Source organism: Megalobrama amblycephala, linkage group LG18 (genome assembly GCF_018812025.1).
Source record: "Megalobrama amblycephala isolate DHTTF-2021 linkage group LG18, ASM1881202v1, whole genome shotgun sequence".
Classification (NCBI taxonomy): domain Eukaryota; kingdom Metazoa; phylum Chordata; class Actinopteri; order Cypriniformes; family Xenocyprididae; genus Megalobrama; species Megalobrama amblycephala.
In genome coordinates this window covers 16,932,019-16,959,664 of record NC_063061.1, presented here as the reverse complement: position 1 = coordinate 16,959,664, position 27,646 = coordinate 16,932,019, and the positions used below count along the sequence as shown (strand labels likewise).

Here is a 27,646-nt window from a genome sequence, read left to right as displayed (position 1 = left end):
TTGCCTGTGTTTGCTCACAATGTTGTTCAGAAGACTTCTGATGTCACTTCCTATTAATGATGTCACATAAGTATCAGTTCATTATTTTTATAGGGGGAGAATGGTTTGTGTAACGGGGTTGAGGGGTTACTGAGGTACAGAACTAAATAATGTGATTTTAATGAATAATCATGAATTTACTAAGAAAAAAAAAACATTACCAGCAAAAAAGCACAGATGGATATTTATGGGAATGGCAAAATGTATGGACTTTTTTCTCATTTTATTATTTATATCCCAAGTACACTTTCACAGAAGGCCTTGAGGGACATGACAAAATAGGTGGTGTCAACTAAAAAAAACCAAAATAATTTCTAATATAAAGATAAAATGTATGTCATCATGTTTTTAAACATTATCAAAGGAGACATTTCAATGAATACAAAAAGCTTTTAAAAATATATTTTGGTGACCCAATAGATAAAATACACTGAAAAAGGTCAGAGGGACTCAGATCGTACCGGTTTCGTGGAATTACTCACTAAAATAACAAAATGCTGAACAAATCCTAGGCTACTTTAAGATTCCCTTTGAGTTTCAACACATTTAGCCTATGTAGGCCTATCAATGTCAACTGAGGGAAACACTCTCAGAAAATCTAATTTATTCACATTTTTAGGAAATTTGTTTTATTCATGATTTATTCATTATATCATTTCACTTGTAAAGAGTATTTGGTGAGCTAAAGGGTGGTACTGTTTCACAAAAAAACTTTTATTTAAAAACATTTTTAGGTCACTGGTGTACACCAGTGATCTCCGCGTAGCTCTCAGAAGTTAACTTTTACATATTTGATAAGCTCATCTAAACCAGCGGCTACATGTCATTGTATTGTCAACGACCTACTGAGCATCAGTGTACTGACCTTTCACCTTTCATTATGGGAAGAGAAACCTCAGCGGTATAAGGAGTCACTACAGGGAATGAAAATTTTGTTCATATTGGTAAATTGTTAATCCTTTAGATCTTTTATTTTTTAAAAATTCACAAAAATCTAATCTTTCCTTCAAGTATAAGAATTTAAAATGGGGTGGAAATATCATTATGAAATAAATGTTTTTCTCTAAATATATATATATATATATATATATATATATATATATATATATATATATATATATATTTAGTGGCATTAGCTTTCAGGGCTTTAGTAAGTATGGTTATAATTATTTGATAAATGTTCTGATTTTATGAATTAAGAAACTGTAGGCAATCAGATTACCTTGCTGAAGTGATTTATCACCATATATTGTTTCAACATGACACGTTTATTGTCAAACAGAGACATTTCTAGAAGAAAGGTGGTATTATAAAAGTTTATGTTTCACTATGGTTTTTATTTATTAAACTGTTCTCTTGGTGAATATATTGTGAAAGGCGAAGTTTAACGAGTGTTTAGCAATCAAACCATATAATGTAAGTGAAATCCTCTTTATGACAACACAATCCAAGTACCTGCTTGTGTCATTTAACCAGTCTGTTTGCTAATATAGCAGTTTTCCTAATCTATTCAGTCTACTTTTACTGCTAAATTGTAGTTAAACCTAAATAATTATATATAGGCCTATATATTTATAAGGAAAAAATCTTCCTTGGAGCACTATCCCATAATAGTCCTCAACTTCACTGATATCTCATCATCAAATGACCTTAGAGGCTTCAAAGAAATCTCTAAATCCGGACAAATGTCACACCATTCCATGTTCCCCAGGAATCAATGTGTGCTTTCAGAGGTGAGAGCTTGCAGCTAGCTCTGGAAGTGAAAAAGAGAGCTCATCCTGTTCTGATCCTGCTTTTATCTCTCTTCAGCTCTTCATTCTGCTAGATTTGTGTGTGGTGGAGATCTGTGAAGCTGAAATTTATCTGTAAATCTAAACATAAGACTTGAGAAAATGTAAGGCCAAGGGGAAGAGAGATGATGCAATTAAAGCTGTATTCTATGGGAAACTATCAGAGGTTTATGCGCTGAAGGGCATTGACCTGTGGCACATCCTTCCCTCCTTTTAAACTTCCAGACAGACAGTTTTAAGACAATTTATCTTATTTATTTATTTTTTTTTTTTTATCAATTTCAGTTGCTTAAAAGGATAATCCACCTAAAAATAAAAATTCTTACTCTCATGTGGTTCCAAACCTGCATGACTTTCTGTCTTTTCTGGAAATGTAAAAGAAGATATTTTGAAGAACTTCCATTCAAAATATCTTCTTTGATGTTCCACAGAAGAAAAAGTCATGCAGTTTTGGAACAACATGAGGTTGAGTAAATGATGGCAGACTTTTTTCCACCCTCAAATGGAAAAGAGGATAGTCACTGTATAGAACAGGTACCCTGATGTTTTTGTCTCAGTTTTCTAAATGTATGAAAGGTTTGTGTAGCTATGAATCACTATCTACTGGAACATATAGTTCAGTCTGACATAAAGAGCTTTCTGTCCTTTCAAAAGCAAGGTCAAGGCAGATGGCCTTCAGTACCACCAAGCTTCAGACTCAACAGCTGCAAACTAAAACGTGTTTTGTAGCTTGTTGAGATATGGTAGTCTACAAAAATGGGAGATATTGCTATATTACTTCCATTAATCATCTATTTGTCATATATATTAGACAAACGCTATTTCCAATGTTATATCACACTGTATAAGCAGTACTGGAAAAGATTTTAAGTCTTCATTGCCCATGTATGGTACATCGATACCCAGGTAAGCAGCCGTGCGGTCATGCACTTGATGACTTGTTCTTTTGTGAGGCCATTGTAAAAGTTTATAGCCTGGTTATGATGATGGTGTGCCCATAATTTCATGAAAAAGAGGCAGAGTTTAATAGCAGTAGGGTATATAAGTGCAGGCAACTCAATCCATCAGTACCTCATCTTTCAGTTAACTCTTCTTCTCCGCAAAACAATCAACACCCAAACCATGGCTTTCAACGGCAAGTGGGAAACCGAATCTCAGGACGGATATGATGAGTTCTGCAAACTGATTGGTAAGCTGCTTCTTTTCAAAAACCTATTTTTTGCTCTGTTGCTAGTGGTAACACCAGTGGAAGAGTAACAACTTGAGAAATTCATGATTGCTTCGATTTCTGACTGCACTTCCATCCACTTAAGGTTGCTCTAGTTTAGACTGTCCTTGCACCTAAATTGCTTTGGACAAGAAAATGTTGTCCTACATATCCTGGTGTGTTTGCATTTCATTTGCAAGCATGTCTTAAGAACCTACACCCCAAAAAAATAAAGGTTCTTTATTGGCATCTATGGTTTCACAAAGAACTTTTGACATCCATGGAAAGGTTCTTTATACTTGAAAAAGGTCCTTTAGGTTAAAAAATGTTCTTTACGAACTGCTCAATGAAAAGTTCTTCTATGGTCCTTTTCTATGGCATTACTGCAAAAATCCCCTATTGGAACCTTTATTTTTAAGAGTGTAGATTTAAATTTGAATATATGTGTGTATATATTTATTATATATTTGTTTAAGAATATCTTAATCTTAAAAAAAATGCTTTGAGAATTTAAGCCCCACCTCCTTTCTTTATTAGTATTGTATTATAACTCTGTCAGCTGATGTCTTCTTAAGTGTTTGTTACAAAGTAGTGAGCTCAATAAAATCGCCACAATAGCTAGATGGCAAAAACTGAACTGCTCTAAATTATGATTGCTCTTGTACACCTCAGGTATCCCTGATGATGTCATCTCGAAGGGCCGTGACTTCAAGCTTGTGACGGAGGTCATCCAGAATGGAGATGAGTACACATGGATCCAGTACTATCCAAACAACCATGTTGTGACCAACAAATTCATTGTTGGCAAAGAAAGTGACATGGAGACTGTTGGAGGGAAGAAATTTAAGGTATGGCATACATGCACATATGAGAGTCAGGAGTGAAACTTCTCTGTATCTTCAGTGAGATTCTTAAATGCAAGTATGTTCATAAAGTGCATCATCTGATGAAAACTCATACTTGTATGTCCTCCCCAGGGCGTAGTCTCCATGGAAGGGAGCAAGCTAGCCATAAGTTTCCCCAAGTACCACCATACATCTGAGATCAGCGGTGGAAAGCTGGTGGAGGTGAGATATTATTATATTTGCCATTGTGAAATTATTTGTAACTCTTGTAAAGTAGCTAAAGTCCCCTTGCTTTGATTTACAGACCTCCACAGCAACTAGCGCCAAGGGTCCAGTTGTTTTTGTTCGTACAAGCAAGAAGATCTAACTCCATTGAGATAAATGACCCTGTTCTGCTCTGACCTCCAATTCACTTATAATAAAGTGTATGAGCTAAACTGACAAATGTCTCCTGATCTTTTCACTTCATCTGTCTAGTGATTAAATGATGAACTGAGCATCTAATAATGCCTCATTATAAAGAGGTGAAATATCTAATCAAATTAGAATGATTGCTGGCAGCATGACCACCACTGGAGGGCAGTCAACACTTAAATCTTGCATGAACCCACAAGCAGTTCTCTAACAAAGACAGAAGCATTTGGGGTTTTTTATGCATACCAATGAAAACACTAATGATAACAAAGAACACAGGTGGGGGCTTGAATTAAGCAATAATATATATATATGTATAACAACAAAATAAAATACTGAGGGCAATACTAATAAAGTAAAGGAGGTGGGTTTTGACAGGCATTTTTTAAGATTAAGATATTAAGCAAGAAAATAAAAAAATAAAAAATACTGAGGGCAATATGGGGTGATGTGGCTTGATTTGTGACACTTGACCACAAAACATAAATATAAGAAGCACAGGTATATTTGTAGCAATAGCCAACAACACATTGTATAGGTTATTATGGATTTTTCTTTTATGCCAAAATCATTAGGATATTAAGTAAAGATCATGTTCCATTAAGTGATTTTGTAAATTTCCTACCGTAAATATATATATAAATTTTTTTTTGTGAGTGGATATGCATTGCTAAGGACTTTATTTTCTCAATATTTTTATTTTTTATTTTTTTGCACCCTCAGATTCCAGATTTTCAAATAGTTGTATCTCGGCCAAATACCGTCCTATATTCTAACAAACCATACATCAATGGAAAGCTTATTTATTTATCAGCTTTCGGATGATGTATAAATCTCAATTTCAGTAAACTGACCCTTATGATTTTGTGGTCCAGGGTCACATGCTTTAATGCATTTATTTTAAATTAAGATTTTAAGCAATACAAAAAATAAAGTAGGCCTAAATTTATTTTAAAAGGTGTAGCATGTTTAATCTTTAACTTATCAAAACAGTTCATTCTTACGGATCATGAATGAATAAAGAAATAAAACAAAAGCCGTCGAGGGTGTGCTTCAGTTTAGAGGTACCCCCTCCTGATAATTAAGAAAAAAGGTGCCAGCCCCTCCCCTTCCTTGCTTTGCAAACAAAGGTTGTGAAAATGATCCATTACCCAACTGCCCCTTTGCCAGCACTCAACCCCCCTCATCCGATTTCGTGTCTCTTCATCATCACACCAACTCAACCATGTGGCCCACCTCCCAGGATCTGCCCATGTCCCCCCCCACCAGGCTCCAGCACAAAGGGAGGGCCCCTCTTTCTGTCTGCTATCCACCCAATCTCTTTAATTAAACAGATAAGAGGCGAATCCACGCAAAACCCATAATCCGCAAGCTCCACCTTATCAGGAATTAATTGTTAACATTTTAAAAGCGATACTCCTCCCAAATGTTAAAATTCTTTCATCATTTGCCATCCCAGATTACTTTTTCTTCAGATGAACAAAAAGATTACGACAGTAATCCATATGACCCCAGTTGATGAATCAATGTTTTCTGAAGTGAATGATAGGTGTGTGTGAGAGAAAAATACTAGTATTTTAATCTTTATGTTAACTATAAACCATTTGCCAACTGTCATAAGCCTAGACCTTTATAGCCTATAAAAGTGAAATGGCCTCTTAAAAGAATAAAGTTATATGAGGTTGTGTAATAAGACTCCTCAAGTCAAGAAAGGTTTTATAAGGTTATTAAAGGAATAGTTCACCCAGAAATTAAAATTCTGTCATCATTCACTCACCCTCATGTTGTTCCAGACCTGTATGACTTACTTTCTTCTGCTGAACACAAAAGATGAAGAATGTTGATGAACAAGTCACATTGACTTCCATTGTATGGACAAAAAAATTCAATGGAAGTCAATGTGAACCGAAACGGTTTAATTAAAAATATGTTAGTCTTCAAAATAACTACATCTGTGTTCTACAGAAGAAAGAAAAATCATACAGGTTTGGAACGTTTTTGGTTGGGTCTAATATGTTAACCCATCATGGCCACCGATATTATTTTATGCAACTAAACACCAAGTAAAAGCCTATAACCACTATTGTCAAAGGATATCTGTACCTTCCAATATTAAATGTTATCTTCTCTGTGTTTTGCACCACACAGATGTTTCCTTAAAACACCCATGAACAGAAAAATAACTTTGTCTATTTCTCCAACTTCACTGTAGCTATTGTCGGCTGTTATTTGAGCCCAAGAGCTTTTATCTCTGTAACGATCAGTGGTACTCAGTTGGATGCGCTTTATTTGTTTAGTGGTGTTTAGTGACAGGAAGAACCACCATGTGGGGCAGGAATCTCCCCCATTGTCTTTAGTCCAGCACGTTACATGCGGGGAGGAAGGGGGAGGGCAGTGGTATTTGGGGTGGAGCCAAATGAACACGACCCCCGCCCCTCCAACCCCCACCACCAAAGACCTTTTCATGTGCAATGAGTCCAGACATTCATATGAAACAACTCGCCTTGAGCCATGCAAATCCATCGTCTATTCAAAATTTATGATTCACACATTTTCCAAGCTTTTGTGCTTTTTTTCTTCATTTTATTTCATCCAATTTACACTTGTTATCCCCTTCCCTACCCAAATACAGGAGTTTAAATAAACCCATTAGATCACTGAATGAGCAGAATCAATTCTCTAGTCTACTAAATGTCTAGAGATTCAGGAGACATTGGTTGCAATGTGCAACATTTTCTTGGTGGAAAAATAAATCACTGCATGTAAGCAGTAATAGCATGTTAAAACAAACCAAACCAACAAAAAACTAATTCTACATAGTAAAAAAAAAAGTAGTGGTACAAAATGGAAAAATAAAAACTAATGATTACATATTGCACACACAGAGGCTTCAACAAGAGAATGACTTAAAATATCAAACAGTGCGTGTCTGTTACAGTGAACACCGTTCTCTAACTATACAAAACACTGGACTTCAACACACAAAAACAAGTTCTGGGTTAAAAAAAAAAAAATACAACAAAGCATGTGAATGTTCTGACCAATTTAGAAAAAACATAAAACTAAAAGACAAGCCCTGCGGAATCAGCAAGTAAATGGCAATATATTGAGGTAGTTCAAAGTTCAGGACTATAGAAGAAAGATTTTGATCCAAAGTCCAGTAAAGTGGTTGAAAAAGCTTCTCATTCAGCAGGATGTAAAGCAGACACTTTGGTCTTAAGGCCAGTCAACATAATTCATTGTATAGTCTAAGAAAGAAAAAAAGACAATAAGTAAAAGGAAAGAAATTAAGAATGTTTGGTTCGTTTTATCTTTAGTTTACAACAATAACAAAATATTTTGGACCAAAATATTACAGTCTGCTTTAAAATATTCTGTTTGATTCTGGACTAAAATGTTGATCTAAAGGTATGACGCTACAACTGAAGCACACTGTAACAGCAGATCCATCTTTTCTATCCCGAGCGGTGAGGTTAAACTAGTTATTAGCATGACCTTGGAGGTAAACGTGAACAACAGTGTAACAGTGAGGTAATCTTTACGAGCCACAGTGTCTGATAGGAAGAGGTACGGCACAATGAAGTCGTCTTCGTAGCACAGGGCAGAACTCATGGCTATTTTTCCCTGTGGGGAGGAGAAACTAGTAAAGCATGGCTTCCAGAATAGAGGGAGCACAGATGCCTCCATCCCCTGGGGCGTCTCCCTCCATCTGCCTGAGGGAACTGGAGCCTCAGCGTAACGTCAACCTTCTCTACAGACCGCATTGGTTTAAAACAGAATCGGAAAGAAATACGGACAAGAACAATAGGAGTTACACTTCATACAAAAATCAGCTGGTTCAATAGTATGTTGTTTGTATGATCTGTACATCCCTGATATGCGGCATGTCACTGTAAACAAGACCAGAAGGGAGACAGGATTCTTGGTCGTAAAGCCATCAGTTCATATAAAAAGGCAGCAGCATCAAAGGACCATACAGCAAAATCCAGTGTGAAAGTTCAAGGACTCGTTTGAAAATGCTGGTGGGATGGAATGCAGATCTCCATGATTTCTCCTCTTAAGGCTGTATGCTTAAAAAAAAAGAAAAAAAGGAGGAGCATCCAAAAGAGCATCCTTTCTCTTTTGTCGAGGTCGACAGTTTGTCCATTGTGGCACAGCACTGGAAGAAGGTTCTCACTTAACTAAATAATCTTTAAAAATAGACATCCTCAGTTCTTAAAAATCCCAAAAGGAAGCATCCAAAGCTAAAAAATGAGAGCTTAAAGGCCGTTTTTTTGTTTTTGTTTTTTTTTTTAAGTTAATACTATAACCTCTGTGGGGTCCACTCGACTGTTGGTCTTCTGTTTGGAAAGTTTTCGTCGGCGTCCAGGACGAAGCCCCTCGGGGGCGGGGAGGGTGGAGGACGGCGGCAGCCCAAGGTTGAGTTTGTCCTCCCTCTCCTGGCGTCACCTGTCAAAGCAGCCGGCTGTGAAGGTGTGGTGGGAGCTTAAGTAGCCGCTCCCGTAAGTCAGACCGAGGCAGTGGCGCTCGGGCCCCATGCTCACCTGCATGGAGATGGGACCCTGGAGGGGCAAGCCTCGCAGCCCCGACGCCAAGCTGGGGAAAGAAGTGAACGAGCTGGCCGGCATTGAGGCTGAAATCAGACTGGCCTGATGGGGCTGCAGATATTCCCGAGAGCCCACCGGTCCCAGGGCCTGGCAGTCGGCCAGCATGTGCAGCTGGGATAGTGCCGGCGAGTGCTGGGAGAGCTGTGGGTAGCTGCTGGCCTGGAGGAGCAGCTGCTGGGAGCTGGAGGTGGGCTGCCTCTGCAGAGAGGGGGTGGCGGGGCTGGGGGGGATGTGAGCTTGTGGCTGGAGACTTTGACCGGTGGAAGGGGAAGATTTTGATTTGTTGGCCTCTTTTACGTCGTTGTCGTGAGCGCTGAAAAATGAAACAAAAGGCACCGTAAGGGCAAGGTGAAGTGAAACGTGTGGTTTACTTCAGGGCACATTATGCTGTATGAACAAGAGTATATGCTGCGGTTTGCTCTTACAGTAACATGAGCTGGATGCACTGCGTCAGATGATCCCAAGAGTAGCCCGTGAGCAGGTGGAGGACAGTGGTCCAGCTGGGGGAGATCTGCAGGCAGATTCTGGACGCAGCTATGCAAGCAGCTGCCACCTGAGAGGGCCTGAAGCTCAGGAAGGCATGATCTACAACAAAGACGCACACAAACACGATATATTATATCCTCCTATGTGATTTTACTATGGTTAAGAGGCTGTTAGGCACAAAACTTGTATAAAACTACTTAATGGGGGACACTTTTTCATGCACCCGTCAATTTTGAGATTTTGTGCTTTTTGGCTTTTCATAAAGTGTTTTTTTTTTTTTTTTTTTCCAGACTGGTGGAACAAAAATTTCCAAAATAAACGTAATTGTTCTTTTTATAGCACTTTATCTATTTGCATTGGTGGATTTCAATTACAGTACATATCCTTAAAGGCCGTTTTCTCAAAATGAGTTTATCCTCTGCTCAGAGTCTATATATTCCTTAAAAATAAAATAAATAGTGAAAATAATTTTTTTTTCTGGCTGGCCATAGTATTTTCTGAATTATGGAGTGATAAAGAGATATCCAAAATCCCCTCTGTAAAAACCTTTGACTCTAATAATGTCAAAGAATGAGAATTTTGCTGACAAGAATTCTGAACCCGACTTTATCCAATATTCAGATTTTTGTTCTAGAAATTTATGCAAATTAGTGCATATTTAATCAGACAATGCCTCATTTGCATATTTAAACAACATTTCAGAAAACTTGTAATACAAAAAATGTTTGCAATTCTTAATGTAATCAATCAGCTGGGGAAGTATGATGATATCTATTAGTTTTTTCTTTTTACCCTATTCACCTGGGGTGTTCCGCCTAAAAAAAATAATCAACTGATATATAAATTATATAAATTAATGATTATTTATTAACCATATAAACAAAATAAAATACATACTTTGTTTAAATGTATATTTTATTAAAAATAATATTAAAATTAATAAATTAAAAATTGCATTATTGTAAATGTCATTTTTGTTCTTCCAAGTAATTATAAAGATCATTAGTCAGCAACCATTTACAGTTGCCAAACAAAAAGAAAAAAAAAGTAATAAAACTAATTAAAATTTACAAAATTACTGGAGTAATTTTGAAAATTCAGCTTTGCCGTCACATGAATAAATTACATTTTAAAATATAAGAAAATAGAAAAGTTATTTTAAATTGTAATAATATTTCACAATATAATGTTTTTTACTTTTTTATATTAAGGTTTGTTATATAATGATGAAATGTGTTGCATAAAAATGATAACTTTATCAATTTTACAATATGAATCTTCTCAAGCTACACTTTGACCCATTTAATTGCTGTCATGATTTATCATCATGAGCATTACTTACAGTCAAACCAAAAATTATTTTGAAAATTATTTTTTATATTTTTTTACTAGTGGGTGCAGGACACTATAGTTCATTTTTGTAAGTGAGGATAGCAAAATAAAGTAAACTGTGACATATTATACCCAAAAATTCTTCATACAGTGAACTACAAGTAAAATTGATAAAAATTTGGAACCAAAAATTATTCAGACACATTGACCTAATCATGTTTGCTTAAGTGTTATCTGACATAATTAAGATTATTTTTTTCTTACACAGTTTAACTCTGAGAGCTTGTCATGTTTTATTACCATTTTTTTAAACTATAGCGAATAAACTGTATTAATGAATAAAATATTCAAGGTGTCTGAATAAATTTTGGTTTGACTGCATTTTATTAAAAAATAATTAATTTAGATAAAATTAAAATTAAAACGCCATAGTTTTTCTTACCTTGCAACGAGACTTCCAGGAAGTAGTGCGTGTACTTGTCCATGAAAGCTTTGGTCTTGGACAGGGAGGAGAGGGGCCAGCCGTTGTGCAGGTCACCCTCCTGGACAGCAGCATGGAGGTAGTAGTCGATGAAGTGGGCAGGTGTGGGCATGCACAGGTTCCAACCGAACGTCTCCAGCAGCAGCAGCTCCATCTTGATGAGGTCACGCTTGTTGAGGGTGAGGTTCAGACTGCACATGAAGCCCAGAGTGTTCAGCTGCTCCAGTTTGGGCACACGGTCCTCCTTCTCCTCAAACTTACCTGTGCAAAGACGAGCAAGTACTTGAGCTCAAGCATTTAATTCGTTCAGTGTTACATGCTTGGTTAAATTACGATGATAAAACATGAATGCATCCCCCTGTGGATTATCCCGCTGACACATCAGAGATGTCACGTTACAGATTCATGATGAAGGCAGTGTTTTATAGCCATTTCTTTTTTCCTTGTTAAAGCAGCCTCCATTATCAGATGTCACTAAGATCTAAAACATTCTTGATCTAAGAACAATACATCTCTGTGTTTCATTCAAACGCTTGGGTTTCTTTAAAAGGATACGCACTGACATCATTAAGGTGAGGTATTTTGTGAATTCCTGTAATGAGAGAGCACAGCTGCCTCATGGTGAATTAGCCCTTTTCTGCAGAATTCCTTTGTTCTCCTGGTTTCCCCTTCCTGACTCTAGGTGCTAGGTGTTAATATCTTTTCCCCAAAGTCCAAGACTCCCTAGTATTGCTTCCCCTGCAGTCTAATGCTCCAACAATAAGGGCCCCACGACCTCTGACTCCTGCGGCTCATGGTTGAGCGCACACAGTCCCCCACAGATCACTGGCTGGCGTGGAGGAGACACAGTCCAAACAGCAAAGAGAAACCAAGGTCGCACCTTCATTCCTTGACACTTTCAATCAACGCATGCTATAGAAACTACACGTCTTCGTCCTATTAAATGAAACGGTACATCTTAAAGCACTATCAGGCCTTTACACCATATACTCGCTCTGTACGTACAGATTTTTTAATACACTTTGAATATTTGAATATTTTACCATATTAAAAGTACCATTTATTATTAACATAAAAACTGCATCTGTAACTACTACAAGTTGTCATATAAACACCCCGTATTAGAAGAGTCAGATGGTAATTCAATAAATGCTCTTACAGTTTTAATAAGTAATTCGTTACACCAGGTGTTCGCCCAGTCGAACCTCTGCGATCTAAAACATTTACTTTAAGTAACCCCTGAGATTAACGGGTCAATAAATGGGTGTTTCTTCAGCTATGAGCACTTTTGTTTCGTGGACATTTAGAAAATAAACTCTTAAAACACACTTATCAGTTTGGAAACCAAAATTTACTCAGACACCTTGAACATTTAATTCATTAATTCAGTTTATTCACTATAGTTAAAAATTTTAATAAAATATGACAAGATCTCAGAGTTCAACTGTGTTAGAAAAAAAATTCATCTTAATTATGTCAGATAACACTTAAGCAAAACATGGTCAGGTCAAAGTGTACGAATAATTTTTGGTTCCAAATTTTTATCAATTTTACTGGTAGTCCACTGTATGAAGAATTTTTTGGTATAATATGTCACAGTTACTTTATTTTGCTATCCTCACTTACATAAATGAACTATAGTGTCCTGCACCCACTAGTAAAAATATATCAGAAGTATCAAAAATGTCTGAATAATTTTTGGTTTGACTGTACATGCATTACAGGTGAATTCTGGGAATTTTTCTGAAACATCCATGACATTCTTTCTCATATGAAATAGCATTTAATCGTATTCAAGCTGCATTTTATAAATGGCATTTCGTCTTTCCTAAATACACAATTAAATATTTCCTTTTCACGTAATTAGACAAAACTATCTTGGAATGGTAATTTGGTCTACAATTATTATTTTACTCTTAGTTTAAATGTGTATTTTACCAAATTTATATCAAAATGCAATAACATTTTAAGATTGAAAGTCTGGGTCATGGACAAAGACAAAACAATAAAATATATACATAAAACACATTCGAAAAGTTTTCAAGTGTTAATATAATAACCTTATATTTGAAATCCATTCCCAAAATATAAGCAGACAAAGCAATAGAAATATTTTGCCTTATTGTATTTAATTTTATCGAACTCAATTCAAGCATTCAACTTAAACTCAAAACTGTGTCACTGTATATTCCGCAGCAGAACAGGAAACACTGGTGGACCTTCATGGTCAAAAATGTTGACACAAACATACACAGAAAAAAAATCGCCACAGTGTCTTTTCTTAATTATCTGGGGTGTACAAATTCTTTTCATTAGCATCAAACCTCAAGGGGGCATGTGTCACACTAATCTGAATATCAGGAACCCTGCTGAGTGTTTCAGCTCAAACATGCCCCTCTAGGGCTCTCAGCTCCTCACCCCTCCCTCGTCCTTCTGAGGAAAGGGCCAGCCTGCATTTGACATGCTACTCTACACCGTTGTCTCAAAAAAGTGAGCTGCAGCCCCATTAGTTACAGGACAGATGCCATTTCAACAGGGCTTCTTGATGAAGATGGAAAAGTACCACATGATTAAGGTTTCTCCTCAGCTTGTATTTGTTATTCCTTCAAACATGCAAAGAATACACCTTTAATATCAAAAAAGTTGACCTTTTTATATTTACGTGCTATCAGATTTGATTAAGAAAAACGAGTTTCACGTCATGCATTGTGCTTTAAACCGGTTACCATAACAAACCCCCATCACCCCAGCTCAGCAGAGGAAATGAGCCTGATATCTTGCCCTCTCCTCCTCCTCCAAAGTTTTCAGCAAAAAGAATGAGAAGGGGTGGGTGTGGGGGCTAATTGTGCTGATAACATCAAGCTCAAGTGTTCATCCATGCATATCCTCAAGCTGCATTTAGCCATCATTCATCCCTGAGCATTATCATCTAAAAATTAGATTTCAGGACACTAATGTTTTCACTCAGCTAGTTTTTAACGTTGATCTCAGCAGAAGCTCTCGGCACGATGAAATTTCTGCTGACTCAGCCTTCAGGATGATCATTCAGTGTTAAAGGTGCCATTGAACGTTTTTTTACAAGATGTAATATAAGTCTAAGGTGTCTCCTGAATGTGTCTGTGAAGTTTCAGCTCAAAATACCCCACAGATTTTTTTAAATTAATTTTTTTAACTGCCTATTTTGGGGCATCATTAGAAATGCGCCGATTCAGGTTGCGGCCCCTTTAAATGCTCACGCTCCCCGCCCACAGAGCTCGCGCTTGCCTTAAACAGTGCATAAACAAAGTTTACACAGCTAATTATATATATATATATATATATATATATATATATATATATATATATATATATATATATATATATCGTATTATTTATACTAATATATATATCATCATGCATACTGCATGAAAATAGCGACGGCTCTTGTCTCCGTGAATACAGTAAGAAACAATGGTAACTTTAACCACATTTGACAGTACATTAGCAACATGCTAACGAAACATTTAGAAAGACAATTTACAAATATCACTAAAAATATGATATCATGGATCATGTCAGTTATTATTGCTCCATCTGCCATTTTTCGCTGTTGTTCTTGCTTGCTTACCTAGTCTGATGATTCAGCTGTGCACAGATACTGGCTGCCCTTGTCTAATGCCTTGAACATGGGCTGGCATATGCAAATATTGGGGGCATACACCCCGACTGTTACGTAACAGTCGGTGTTATGTTGAGATTCACCTGTTCATTGGAGGTCTTTTAAACAAATGAGATTTATATAAGGAGGAGGAAACAATGGAGTTTGAGACTCACTGTATGTCATTTCCATGTACTGAACTCTTGGTATTCAGCTATGCCATATTAAATTTTTAATTCTAGGGCACCTTTAATACTGACTTAATACCAGGTTACGGTCTGGCTTCAAATTATACAAGCTTAAAACAAAATTAAATCAAAGCAAATTAGCAGCAGTGTTATTATTTTAGTATTATTTACATACCATTCCTTATTTTTTTTTTTTCAAATTTCAGTTTATGTTATGTGCTTTTGTCATTTTTATTAGTTTTATATTTCTATTAAGCTTTAATTTATTTGGCAACACTTTACAATAAGGCTCCATTTGTTAACATTAGCTGACAACATTATTTAACATGAAATAATGAAAAATATTTCTAAAGCATTTATTAATCTTAATGTGAATTTTAAAATTTACTAATACATTACTAAAATTAAAAGTTATATCATTTAACATTACTAAATGGACTTTATCTGACATGAACTAACAATGAACAGTTGTATTTTTATTAACCAACTTAAAGATTAATAAATATACTGTAACAAATTGTTATAACAAAATTGTTAATACAATATCTAAAATGAAATAACTTTACCTTGTAAAGTGTTACCACTTATTTTCATTTTAGTTTTAGTATTAGTCATTTTAGTACTTAAATTTATTTCCATTAGTTGCCAAAGGAGCATTTCTGATTTTCATTTATGCTTTTCATCCAATATTTATATTTTATTTTTGCTTTATTTCAGTTAACAAAAATAATTTTTAACAACACTGACAGGTAGTCTCTAATTAACCTCTATATAGGTGCACACTAACAATACTAAAATGAACATTAAGAATTTCCTCTAATACGCAATCACAAGCCAGTTAGTTTTATACAAAGAGAGCAGCTCCCTACAATTAGTCATAATAAATCTTTGTCTGAATGGAAACTTTGTTATGTTCTCAGCTTTAAGCGCGAAGTCCAGCCCTGTCCCACACACACTGACTGCAGGCGACTCTTAGAGAAAACCAACAATGGCCGCAGCCGCCTGAATCAATGACTTGGGGAAAGGGAGGGATATTTAAACAAGGAACATGAGCAAAGCCATTATTCATTCAGTCGAAAGCAATTAATTAATGCCTGAACACTGCCAATTGCCAACCAGAGCAAAACAACCCTCCCCCAACAAGAGCCACCATAATGAGGGTCAGTAGTACGAGAGAGATTTGGCATTTAAAGACAACCTTTAGATTATTCAGGTCATTTGAGGACAGATGCATATGCAAAAAGCAATCTGAAATAATTGTAATTACAAAATCTGTTTTCGGCTGCCTTGATCTAGGCTCCAGATTTTAATCTGTGAAAAACACCAACACATGGCGACACAAGTCACCCCCTCTATCTTATCGGTCCCGCTTTGTTTTGCGTGCAAGCAGACGTGCCACCACTGATAACATGCCACATTACACAGCACAGATATATTGAGTCAGACTTCCTTGTTTCCTGCACTATAAATCTACTGGAGACATCAGGCGACACTTCTGCATCACTGCAAGACTGCCTCTCTCCTTCTGCTTTCGAAATCTACCTGAAATTGTCGGTTAGACTGTGATGGGCTTGCAACGTGCCAAGGCAGCTGTATCTTTCCGATTTGTGCAATGGATAGGTTGCCTTGGAGACTGACTAAAGGGTCTTGAGGCCAGCAGAGGCCATGGCCTCTTATGCACACAGCTGTCACACAGCACAATACAGCAGACAGCTAGAGCACAGAATCAGACACGCTTGCTCCGTTTAATACGAGCAGTCACAAAATGAAATTTATTGAGTTCAATTTCACTTCACTGAGTTTACTGCCAGATCAGGTACAGGTAAAGAGAATCAAACACCAGCACCACAGGCACATAAAAGCATCAAAATTAATCTTTGACTTACTGGCCAGGAGGAGGCAGGAGAGGGCGATGACGTACAGCTGCCGCACCGCTACGTCATAGTGGTCCATAAAGAGGTCGAGCAGGTAGACGGCCAGGTGTCGTGCTGTAGGGCACAGCTGGTATCGGTTACTGAGAACAGCGAGCAGGTCGGCAAAATACCGGCGCATCCCGATCTGTGGAGAGTGGGCCTGGTAGGTTGGCAACTTCAGCTCCTAAGGAGAAAAGGTGGTAGGAATTTATTACATTGTACCGTAGTATTGTTATATATAAATATTGTAACATGGTGCATTACAAAAATAAACATGGCACATGGTATTATGTTACATATACACACACATATACACACACACACAAACAAAGACAAACCAAAATTTATTCAGACACCCTGAACATTTATCTTAATCATTGTTTCAGTTTATTCACTATAGTTTAAAAAAGGGTAATAAAATATGACGATCTCTAAACTGTGTCAGAAAAAAAAAATCATCTTAATTATGTCAGATAACACTTAAGCAAAATGTGGTCAGGTCAAAGTGTATAATTCATCTGAATAATTTTTGGTTCAAACTTTATCAGTTTCACTTGTAGTCCACTGTATGAAGAATTTTTGGGTATAATATGTCACAGTTACTTTATTTTGCTATCCTCACTTACATGAATCAACTATAGTGTCCTGCACCCACTATTAAAAATATATAAAAAATATAAAAAAATGTCTGAATAATTTTTGGTTTGACTGTAATATATATATATATATATATATATATATATATATATATATATATATATATATATATATATATATATATATATATATATATGTGTGTGTGTGTGTGTGTATGTATTTTTTATATATATATATATATATATATATATATATATATATATATATATATATATATATATATATATATATATACACACACGTTTGTTAGATGTGTAAACGCACACAAACGTTTGTTAGAAGCGATTAATCATAATATAATCACAATTAACTGTTATGTTACATAAATATGCTATATAAAATAAATAATACATATATACACATATCAGGGGTGTTTCCTCCGAGGAGGCAGTGCCTCCTCAAAAAATCTGGATGAGAATCGATATTCGATTTATCGGTATACCGATATTACAAAAATAAATCAACACAAATGTTACAAAATTTGACATTAAAAGTGTAAATGTCACTTATGTTTCTAAAGAAACACTGTCAAACAGTGACACCCGCAGGTGAAGTTACAGCGGGGGGTCTCTTGTGCCTCCCTTCAGTTCATAAAAACAAAGAGCAGCCCCCAAAGCGTGCGATGGGTTTAGTGGGGGGTAACTGAGAATGAATGGGGGAAAGTCATGTGAGAGGAGGCAGTGCCTCCATTGCGCTATGATTGGATATGATCGGTTATGATTGGTCATGACTGGTTCGTGTGATAAATCCCGCCTCTTGTTTTCATGCGCATTCTCGTCGAATCGGCCTGAATGAAGACAGTGATGGCGTTAATGGAAAGACTAATTAAAAAGTAAGTAAACAACTGTCACTTAGATATCACTGCTTTATTTCATGTCAAAATCAAACTCGAAGTGGCCTGAAAACATTGTGTTTTTTAGTGAGCAATCAGCGTGGTGAAATTAAAGATACATCTTTGTGTCTGAGTGAGTGACCAGTGTGTACAAGCTTGATGACTGCTGAAAATAAATTGACTATTAAAAAGAAAAGCATTAAATTTATACTTTTAATAAATAGAGCATTACATAGTGTAAAAATACAAAATAGAATTGTATTGGGTCTCTGTTTTTATGTAATGTTAAATTAACCAGGAAAATTGTGTAACAGGAACATAAATTTTAAAACACCACTGACATATACACACACACATATATATATATATATACACATACATACATACATACATACAAAACAATAAGTGTAATACAGCTTTGAATTGTTGTTGTTCTTCTTCAACAAATCAGAATGGGTCCTGTTTAATTTGTTTGTTTTTTCTCTGAGAAAAAATTAAATATACATTTTTACCATGATTTACAGAAGACACCCATTAAAATGTCATTCAGTGTAACAACCTTGTCAGGGATATCTACAAAAAAAAAAAAATCTATTTATGCCATAAAGACTAATTACTTTTACCCCAAATGCTAATTACTAGGGGTGTGACGAGACCAGTATCTCACGAGACGAGACGAGACTCGAGATTGAGTTCACGAGACGAGACAAGATGGCGAAATACATGACTAGAAAAAATATTCTGCAGGTGTATTTGAAATGTTGTAACTAATCATTTTGTAATGAATGTCATTTCAGTTCTACTTTCTGAGACTGAATTATCATATGCAGTAAAAGACAACAATACTCAAGTAATGTAAAAGGTTTTGCCACTAACTCAACTGACTGACTTCCCTCCTGTATGATTTCAGTCTCTTCAGATCCTACTGTACATGAATTATGAGCTTCTACAGCTTTTGACCTCCTAACAACTGAACTGAACCACAATCTGATCACAGAAATAAAAACAGTATAAATAAAAATGGTAACACTTTACAATAAGGTCTCATTTATTAACATTAATGTATTAACCAACATCAACTAACAACAAGCAATATATTTGCTACAGTATTTATTAATCTTTGTTAGTTGATAAAAATAGTCATTCATTGTTAGTTCATGATAGTTCACAGTGCATTAACTAATGTTAACAAATGAAACCTTATTGTTTGTACTAGTAAATAATAAGAAGAGAAAACTGTTATTCATTTTTATGGTAACACTTTACAATAAGTGCAACCATAATCGCACTCTCTCAATATTCAAAGATCAAATAAACCAAATGTTTCTTTGATACAGAGCTGAGAGATGGTTACAACTACACTGCCCAGCCTAAAATAGCTTTCGTATTGAGAGATATCTGTATTCATCAGTGAGCCGCTTTCAAAATGCGGGGTATTGAAATCACGTTTGAATGCGCGCGCGCGTTTACTTTCACTTTTAAACGGTCGCGCGTACTCTGTAAATACTCCAACTCCAACTGAATTAAATGTTTTTTTTTATTTAAATACAAAGCAAAACGACAGTGGAGGCATAATGTAAACGTAGCGGTGGCATATTCTTTCCTAATCATCCTAACACTCTGTCATGGCAACATCACGAGACTAGTTTTCGCCTCGACGAGAAATCTCGTCACAGTTTAGTCTCGCGAGATCTCGTGCCACGAGATCTCGTCACACCCCTACTAATTACTTGTAATTTTTTTTTTTTTTTTTTTTTACTTTGCCACTATCCTAGGTTTTGCCCATTTGTCAGCAAGAATTTTTACTCATTTAAAAATAATCATCTATAAAATTTAGTATGCTAATTTATTCTTATATATTTTAATACATATAGGTCAGAATAAGCATGTTGTTTCAATTTTTACATAAATATTAGTGTTACACTGAATGACAATGGAACATTATTTCACCCACATTTTGATATTTTATTCTCCCAAAACTTATTTGAAACCTTAAAAGTAGACGTTTTACTTGCTTTTAATGAGCCTTCTATGTATATAAAATAACTTTTGTAAATTTTTATTGATGCGGACATCTAAATGTCTTTGAACCATTTTTTTTTTGACATACAAACTTTTATGTTAGATACTTTGACAGATTGTCACACTTTCACGCATGATCAAATTCTTGTTTAAAATTGTCCAAACAACATTTCATTTGGCTTTATGATAGAAATGCAACAGATACTGTACGTGGACATGAAAACATGCAAACTCAAAAACTTCTCCTGTGTTGGCGTAGGTTTATAAAAGATTTACATTACAAATCAGGTGAAACTATGCATGTTGCATTTACAGATGAATGTTATAAGCAATCCAAACTCACAGCATATGCAGAGATGGAGTTTGTTAACCGAGCTGTACTCCACATATTTAAATGATAACAGTGCAACACTTTGCTATGAAACACAAAGCACGTCAGACTTTATATGCGTTTCCAAATGCAAATGATTGGAAAACCAAACAAACAGCATAGTTTGTGTGGAGCAGCATTTACTGTGAATGGAGCGCTTCACTCTAAAACCCGCAGCACATATATTTAATTGAATCGCAGCCTTTGTGGTTTCACAATAGCACTAAGCTATATTATGATTTTTAAATGTTTTTAATATATATTGTGCAGCCTTAGAAAATAGTCTAATAATGTGGTTCATGGATTCTCGTCCATGGAATGTGGCACTTTTCCCGGTTAATCGACACGAGTAAATTGCAATCAAGGATTTTTTTAAAAACAAGCACTCAACCCTAATATATTTATACATACTGCTGAATGAAAGTATTAATATCTTCCACACAAAAAAAAACAAAAAACAGCTGATTCCAAATTTTTTTTGTGTGTGTGTGAAAGAAATTAATACATTCATTCAACAAAGATGCATTAAACCGTTTTCTTTTTTTCCCCCATGAATAAAACCCATTATAATAATTTCCTTTTGTTAGCATTCTCTGTAATCAAGTAAACCAGAGCAGCTCTCAAAAATTCATCCGATACCAGCTGCATAAAAATTACAATTTAAACATTCCCGAAAAGGCTGCAGTCACACTTAATAAGCAGCTAAATTGTCAAACTCTTTCCAGACGCGAGTCCCACAGGCAGAGTGTGCCGCTTTATAGTGGCAGTTCAGGAGGGAGCTGGTTCCTTTACAGGCCTAGCCATCATGTCTCACAGCCATCTGTCCCCTGTGGGGTGAGGGGCTGGGATTTGACCCTCTCAAGGAGCCCTTTTGTAGAGCCTGCCCGCAATTTAGACAGCCCTACAGCTGCTGCTGTTTTTGAATGGCTGATCAGTTTGTCAACTGCATATCTTGATGGAAATAATTTTCAAGAGAACAAGCTTTAAATATGACAATTTTCAAAAGCATCTATAAATACTATAACAAGGTAAAGCTAGAGGAAATAAAACTAGCTCTTTGTGGTGTTACATTTTTGTGGGTTGGCACTTGAACATCACACACACACAAAAAAAAGAGGAAATATACCTGCTTGAATATTACCATTTAGATGGCTGAAGACAGACCAAATTATAGCTTTAACAAATTTAAATTGATGGAAAACACAATCTAGCAAAATTTTGTGATAAAAAAAAAAAAATTTGGACAAAATTAAGTGCAAAGCTGCTAATTAACCTCCTAAAAGATTTCAATTAAATACAAAACCCCTTAGCTTTCGGTATTGACGTAGTAGGAGGTGAAGTCTGCCAACCTCCCACACAAAACATAAATTAAACTATAGCCTATCTGTGCAAAGATGTATCCCATAAACATTTCTGCACAACATTAACTGCGCAGTGCATGTTGGTGAACAGAGAGAGATTGTTCTGTGTAAATAAAATCCACCAACACCAAACCTCCAGTCTCCAGATATTTCACCAAACAGCTGAACCACTTTGCATCTGCAGTCCATTAGTCCTACACATGGCTAGATTTCACATAGTGCTACTCTGACTAACCAGGTGGTGAAGGGAATAACGTAACAAAAAAGAAGAAAACTAAAAAAATATCCATGCAAGCCACTTTCGGTCACATGCATAATTTTGCCACTCCTTGACACATGCTGAATAAACCCAGCAGGATTGTTTAGTAGAGTAATCTTAAGCTAACAAATTCAAGTACAAACACACACACACAAACAGAACACTTCACATTCCAAACCGGATGTGAGCACACCCCGCAATAAACAGGACGGACAATAAAAGGACAACAGACTGCACTAAATAAATGCACTTAAACCTCACTGTCTGATGGGTGCAATTCACTCAGCAGTGAGGAAACAAAAGTTTAGCAATACACTTCCTAGTGTTCTAACACAAAGTGTGTCCAATAACGACATAGCAGCTCTACATTGGTCAAGACTGATGTAAAATTACTCTATGACATTAACTTTTAAAGTACAAAAAATAAGGAAGAGAACTAGAAAATGTGTAAAATTTAAACTAAAAGTAGGCCTGATTTCACAAAAAAGGCTTTGATTAAAGGGTTAGTTCACCCAAAAATGAAAATAATGTCATTTATGATTCATGAAGCTTCGGAGCTTTACGAATCAAATCAGTGGTTCGGAGCGCCAAAGTCACATGATTTCAGCAGTTTGGTGGTTCGATACACGATCCGAATCACTGATTCGACACAAAAGATTCGTAATGCTCTGTTTTGAAATCAGTCATCACTAGATTGTTTTTTTTTTGGGTGCACAAAAAGTATTCTCGTCGCTTTATAATATTAATATTGAACCACTGTACTCACATGAACTGATTTAAATATGTTTTTAGTACATTAATGGATCTTGAGAGAGGAAATGTCATTGCTCACTGAGCCATCGGATTTCATCAAAAATATCTTAATTTGTGTTCTGAAGATGAACTAAGGTCTTACAGGTGAAGATAAATGACATAATTTTCATTTTTGGGTGAACTAACCCTTTAAGCCAGGATTAGGCCTTAGTTCAATTAGGACATTGAAGTAGCTTTTATAAAAACAAAAACATTACTGATGTGCATCTTGAGACAAAACAATGACACATATTTTAAGATATGTCAATGCAAGTTGCTTTCAGTTCAAACATGGGACTAGGCTTAATCCTTGTCTGGGAAACCGGGGGTAAAAATAGAGGACCCTGGTGATTTCGTCCTGGGAGCGTTCCTAGTCGTAAATGATATTCAATATGAAAATGATTAGGGAAGTGTGTTTTGAATACGAATGCAGACGATACTAGACAATGTGATGGTCAGGAACCTTCATAAAGCCACAATTACGGGACGTTTTCTGAGGGCTGTGTGACATTTCACACTTCCCCATCAAAGCTTGGACAAGTCAAACCAATACTGGCTCAATGTGTGGCACTCAAGCCAAGAGACGGAGGCCTGGATAATAGCTTAAAACTGCACTGTGACAACAACCCATGATGAACGCAAAGCTGTTTATTAGGCTACAACTCACCTTAATTCGCAGCGCCTGATGGATGTCTGCTGCGAGCTGGCTTTTCCACCACTGCCCCTCTGTTTCCATCTTTCCCATCCAGAAAGGGCCCCGATCCTTAAACACAAACAAGAGTGTGAGAAGCAATTCTTGTTCAGTTTAGGCACTTCTACCACACTACTTCTATTTCAGGTCTGTTTAAGGAAAAATTTTACAGTTCTTCAAGGGAACTAAAGACATAAGATAAGTGGGTGTTTGTGGGAAACTCTTCTCTAAATATACTGTGAGCTTGAAGTCGTCCAGCAAAGTTCAAGCAGTTCATCTCAAGCTGAACTACAACAGCCGCTCATTCTATCCCAAAAAATCACGACTGTGTCTTATTTATTTGTGGAACGCTTAATAGCTAATTAGTCTAGCGATAAAGCAATTTTAAGGTCACTTTATTTCTTAAAAAAAGTCAATCGGTCCGAAATGAAAATGACCGGCGCCGCACATCCACCCCTGCGGCACGCCACGAGACCCCTATTACAGCGATATCAAGTATACACGAGAGTTGAGAACGAATAAAGCAAAGAGTTTCGGGTTAAACGCGTTAATCGACCGCCACTATCTAAACTAAAACACAAGATGAAAATGAAACATTATAGGAAACAGTATAACGCTCTGTATTAAGACAACAGCGCGTCTTACCACTGAGACAACGGCGCTCCAGACCCCTTTGTTTCAAAACTGCCGCATACTGGAGTTATATCCTTCAACTACGCGCGTGTGTACTTTTCAAAACAAATCCCATATCAAGGAAAATTCTTCCCGTGAATAACAAAGTCGCTTCAATGTACACTTGGATGGGTTTTTTCATCAAAACACCGCCGCATGTGTATCCAAGTTAACCCCTTTGACTTTTTTTCGCCGTCCCGTGTAGTGTGCTGTGCTCCCCCAGCGGCCTGAGAGGAGCAGATCTGAATGATGTTGGTGCGCGGAGCTGCATGGTCGCTCTGAACGGGGAGGAGTCGCGGCGGCGCGGACATTAACATGAGCGTTGCGACTCGTCAACTTTATTAAAACATTGATAGATGTGAGACTGGAATGTGTGTGTGTTTGTGTTAAACTATCATCTAAATCTACAGGTGATGTGGTTTCCTGAGATTGAGTTATTTTGATGTAGAGGACAGCGAAGAACAGCATATTTTTTATGTTTTATAATTTCATGTAAATAAATAAAACTGTTAGCATTGCTTCAGATCCATATTTACGTATTTATCTGATCAATGATTATGCATTTCCCATTTTGCAATAATGGGTGTTGATGGAATTTGAAAAATATAGACCAATATTTTTATTATTATTATTTTATTTCTTTCTTTTTTTTTTTTTTTTTTACAGATGTCTGTTTGTGTTTAGGCTTACTTTAGCCTATAACTCAGTCTTAATTTTGTACAATAGTGGGCTAACCAATATTATTTTGAGATGTTTTGCCTGTATTTGGCCAGCAGATGGACCCATTAGGGCTGTAGATACCTACTGCTTCAAATTAATTGTCGTACAGGATAAGGATAAGTCAGAATTTTTCTTGGTGATAGTACTGAGGTACCTTTGGCTCTGAATATAATTGATAGCTTCTCAAAATTCTCTGGTTTGAATTTAAATTTGTTTAAATGTGAGATCCTACAACTCAAAAACAACAACCTATGTGTGTAATATTGCTGTTAAAAGTATAGTAACCTATTTGGGAATTAAAATATCTAAAAATACTGATGTAATGGTCAACTCTAAATTTATGCCTGTTATTGAAAAAATGCAAAAGAAGTATAACTCATGGTTGACAAGAGATCTTTCTATTCAAGGGAGAATTCTATTGAGTAAGGCAGAAAGCATACCTTTTCTCTTCTCTTAGTGCTCCAAAGGATATATGCTCACAAATGGATAAACTACTCTTTAATTTCATCTGGAGAAACAAACCTCATAAAATTAAAAAAAAATGTCCTAATTTATCTGATGGTGCGTTGAATGTTCTTAATTTTACTATTTTCATCCAAATTCTAAAAATTAATTTGCTTAAAAACTTTTTAAAACATCAAACAAGTATTTTCAATATAGTCCCATATTTTTACTTGAAAAACTTGGGGGCTTAAATTTTTTGTTGCAATGTTCTTATATAACTGGTAAACTTCCTATTGCTTTGGCGAATTTTCATAAACAAGGTCACTTTTGTACAAATACAATTTTTCTTCTATAGCAGATGCTTTATATGGAGCAATGGTAATATCATTCATAATAAGAAGTCATTGTACATGGATAATTGGGTTCAACACAATATTTTAATTGTTAACCAGCTTATTGACAAAAAAGGGCAATTATATACATACCCTAACTTTATTTCAAAATATGTGTTTTTTTGTTTTGTTTTGTTTTTTTGTGAATGAAAAAGAATATAACAAAGTAATTAAGGCTATCCCCAATGGCATAATAATGTTAACCAAATTCACAGATGTAGATGTGTTAGTAATACAAAATCCTCAATTTTTTGTAAATGGTCTCTCCTTTTTTGATAAACATTTTAATAACAATTTTATAAGAAATTCCTTTAATGATGGATCCATTCCTTCAAGTCAATCAAAATGGCTTAAACCTCATTGTATATCTTGGCACAGCATTTGGACTTTATTAGAAATTATATATTTATATGGTAAAGTAAAAGAAATCATTTACAAAATTATTCATATCCTGTAAATGCAGCCATTAGTAGATATATCCATACTGTCTGTGATAAATGTACTTTTTGTAACACATCATTTGAGGATATTGAACATTTATTTCTTTATTGCCCTTTTTCTATTTCTTTTTGGACTGACTTTAAAATAGACATAACAAAAAAAATTAAACAGAACTCTTAATTTAACCCCACGACATTTTACTTTGTTTTCAAAACCCATATTTTTCTCAAAAACAAAATTATGTTATTAATCTTAATTATTTTGGCAAAGTTTTATATTCTTAAAGACAAAAATAACTCAAAAGATCGCGCTCTGACAACGGCAGTGATGTCTCGCGCATATACTTCAATGAGTGCTACATCACTGCCGCTGTCAGAGCGCGATCAGACCTCACGAATCGAGTGATGAATGCCGTTGGACATAGTGGTGTATTAGAGGTAAAAAATGATATAAATACTGTTCGGTTTCTCGCACAAACCGATCGTTTCGTGTCTTAAGACATCAATGTGTCGTCACGAGCCGCAGGGTTTAATTTGGATTTGTCTGTCGTGTTTTATTTACTCTTATAGTCCAAGTTTCCGCTGACTTGCATTATACCACTGACAGACCTCAGCGGTTGCAGTTAAAAATCATCTTTTGTGTTCTACTGAAGAAACAAAGACACCTACATCTTTGATGCGCTGGGGGTAAGCAGATAAACATCAAATTTTCATTTTTGGGTGAACTATCCCTTTAAAGAGTCAAAAAAATCTCATTGATTTATATAGGTTAGCTTTTTGTAGTATGCAGTTTTAACAGTATGCTCATGTTTTAACAGATATAACAGTATATCATTTTACTGTTGTAACTTGTGTAATTTGGTTTAATGTACATATTTGTGAGAGATGCATTTAATCACTTTACAACCTTAAGCCAAGGCACTGATGCTCTTCTCTTCTAAGTTGCTCTACTAAATGCATAAAAGTTAATAAACAAGAGATACGGGAAATCCTCACTCTCTGTCTGTAACCATAGTTGCAGCGTGAAATGCTAATATGGAAGTTATGTTATAGGC

The 27,646-nt window shown here is 35.8% G+C and overlaps 3 protein-coding genes across 3 annotated transcripts in view; 2 read left to right on the top strand and 1 right to left on the bottom strand.

Annotated features, from left to right (window-relative positions):
• LOC125252666 (serine/threonine-protein kinase pim-2-like) overlaps positions 1–27,646 on the top strand; it is a 681,247-nt gene that overhangs the window by 127,160 nt on the left and 526,441 nt on the right. The gene's annotated exons all lie outside the window — the stretch shown is intronic.
• fabp6 (fatty acid binding protein 6, ileal (gastrotropin)) lies at positions 1,214–4,336 on the top strand. Its single transcript, XM_048166173.1, has 4 exons — positions 1,214–3,018; positions 3,709–3,884; positions 4,014–4,103; positions 4,186–4,336. Exons 1-4 carry the CDS (start codon positions 2,835–2,837, stop codon positions 4,246–4,248), a joined length of 513 nt encoding a protein of 170 aa, XP_048022130.1. The 5' UTR covers positions 1,214–2,834; the 3' UTR covers positions 4,249–4,336.
• On the bottom strand, positions 7,040–24,915 carry ccnjl (cyclin J-like). Its single transcript, XM_048166142.1, has 6 exons — positions 24,569–24,915; positions 23,900–23,995; positions 16,913–17,123; positions 11,163–11,462; positions 9,328–9,487; positions 7,040–9,215 (listed from the first exon to the last, which is right to left on the bottom strand). The coding sequence occupies exons 2-6, from the start codon at positions 23,975–23,977 to the stop codon at positions 8,741–8,743; spliced, it is 1,224 nt and encodes a 407-aa protein (XP_048022099.1). The 5' UTR covers positions 23,978–23,995; positions 24,569–24,915; the 3' UTR covers positions 7,040–8,740.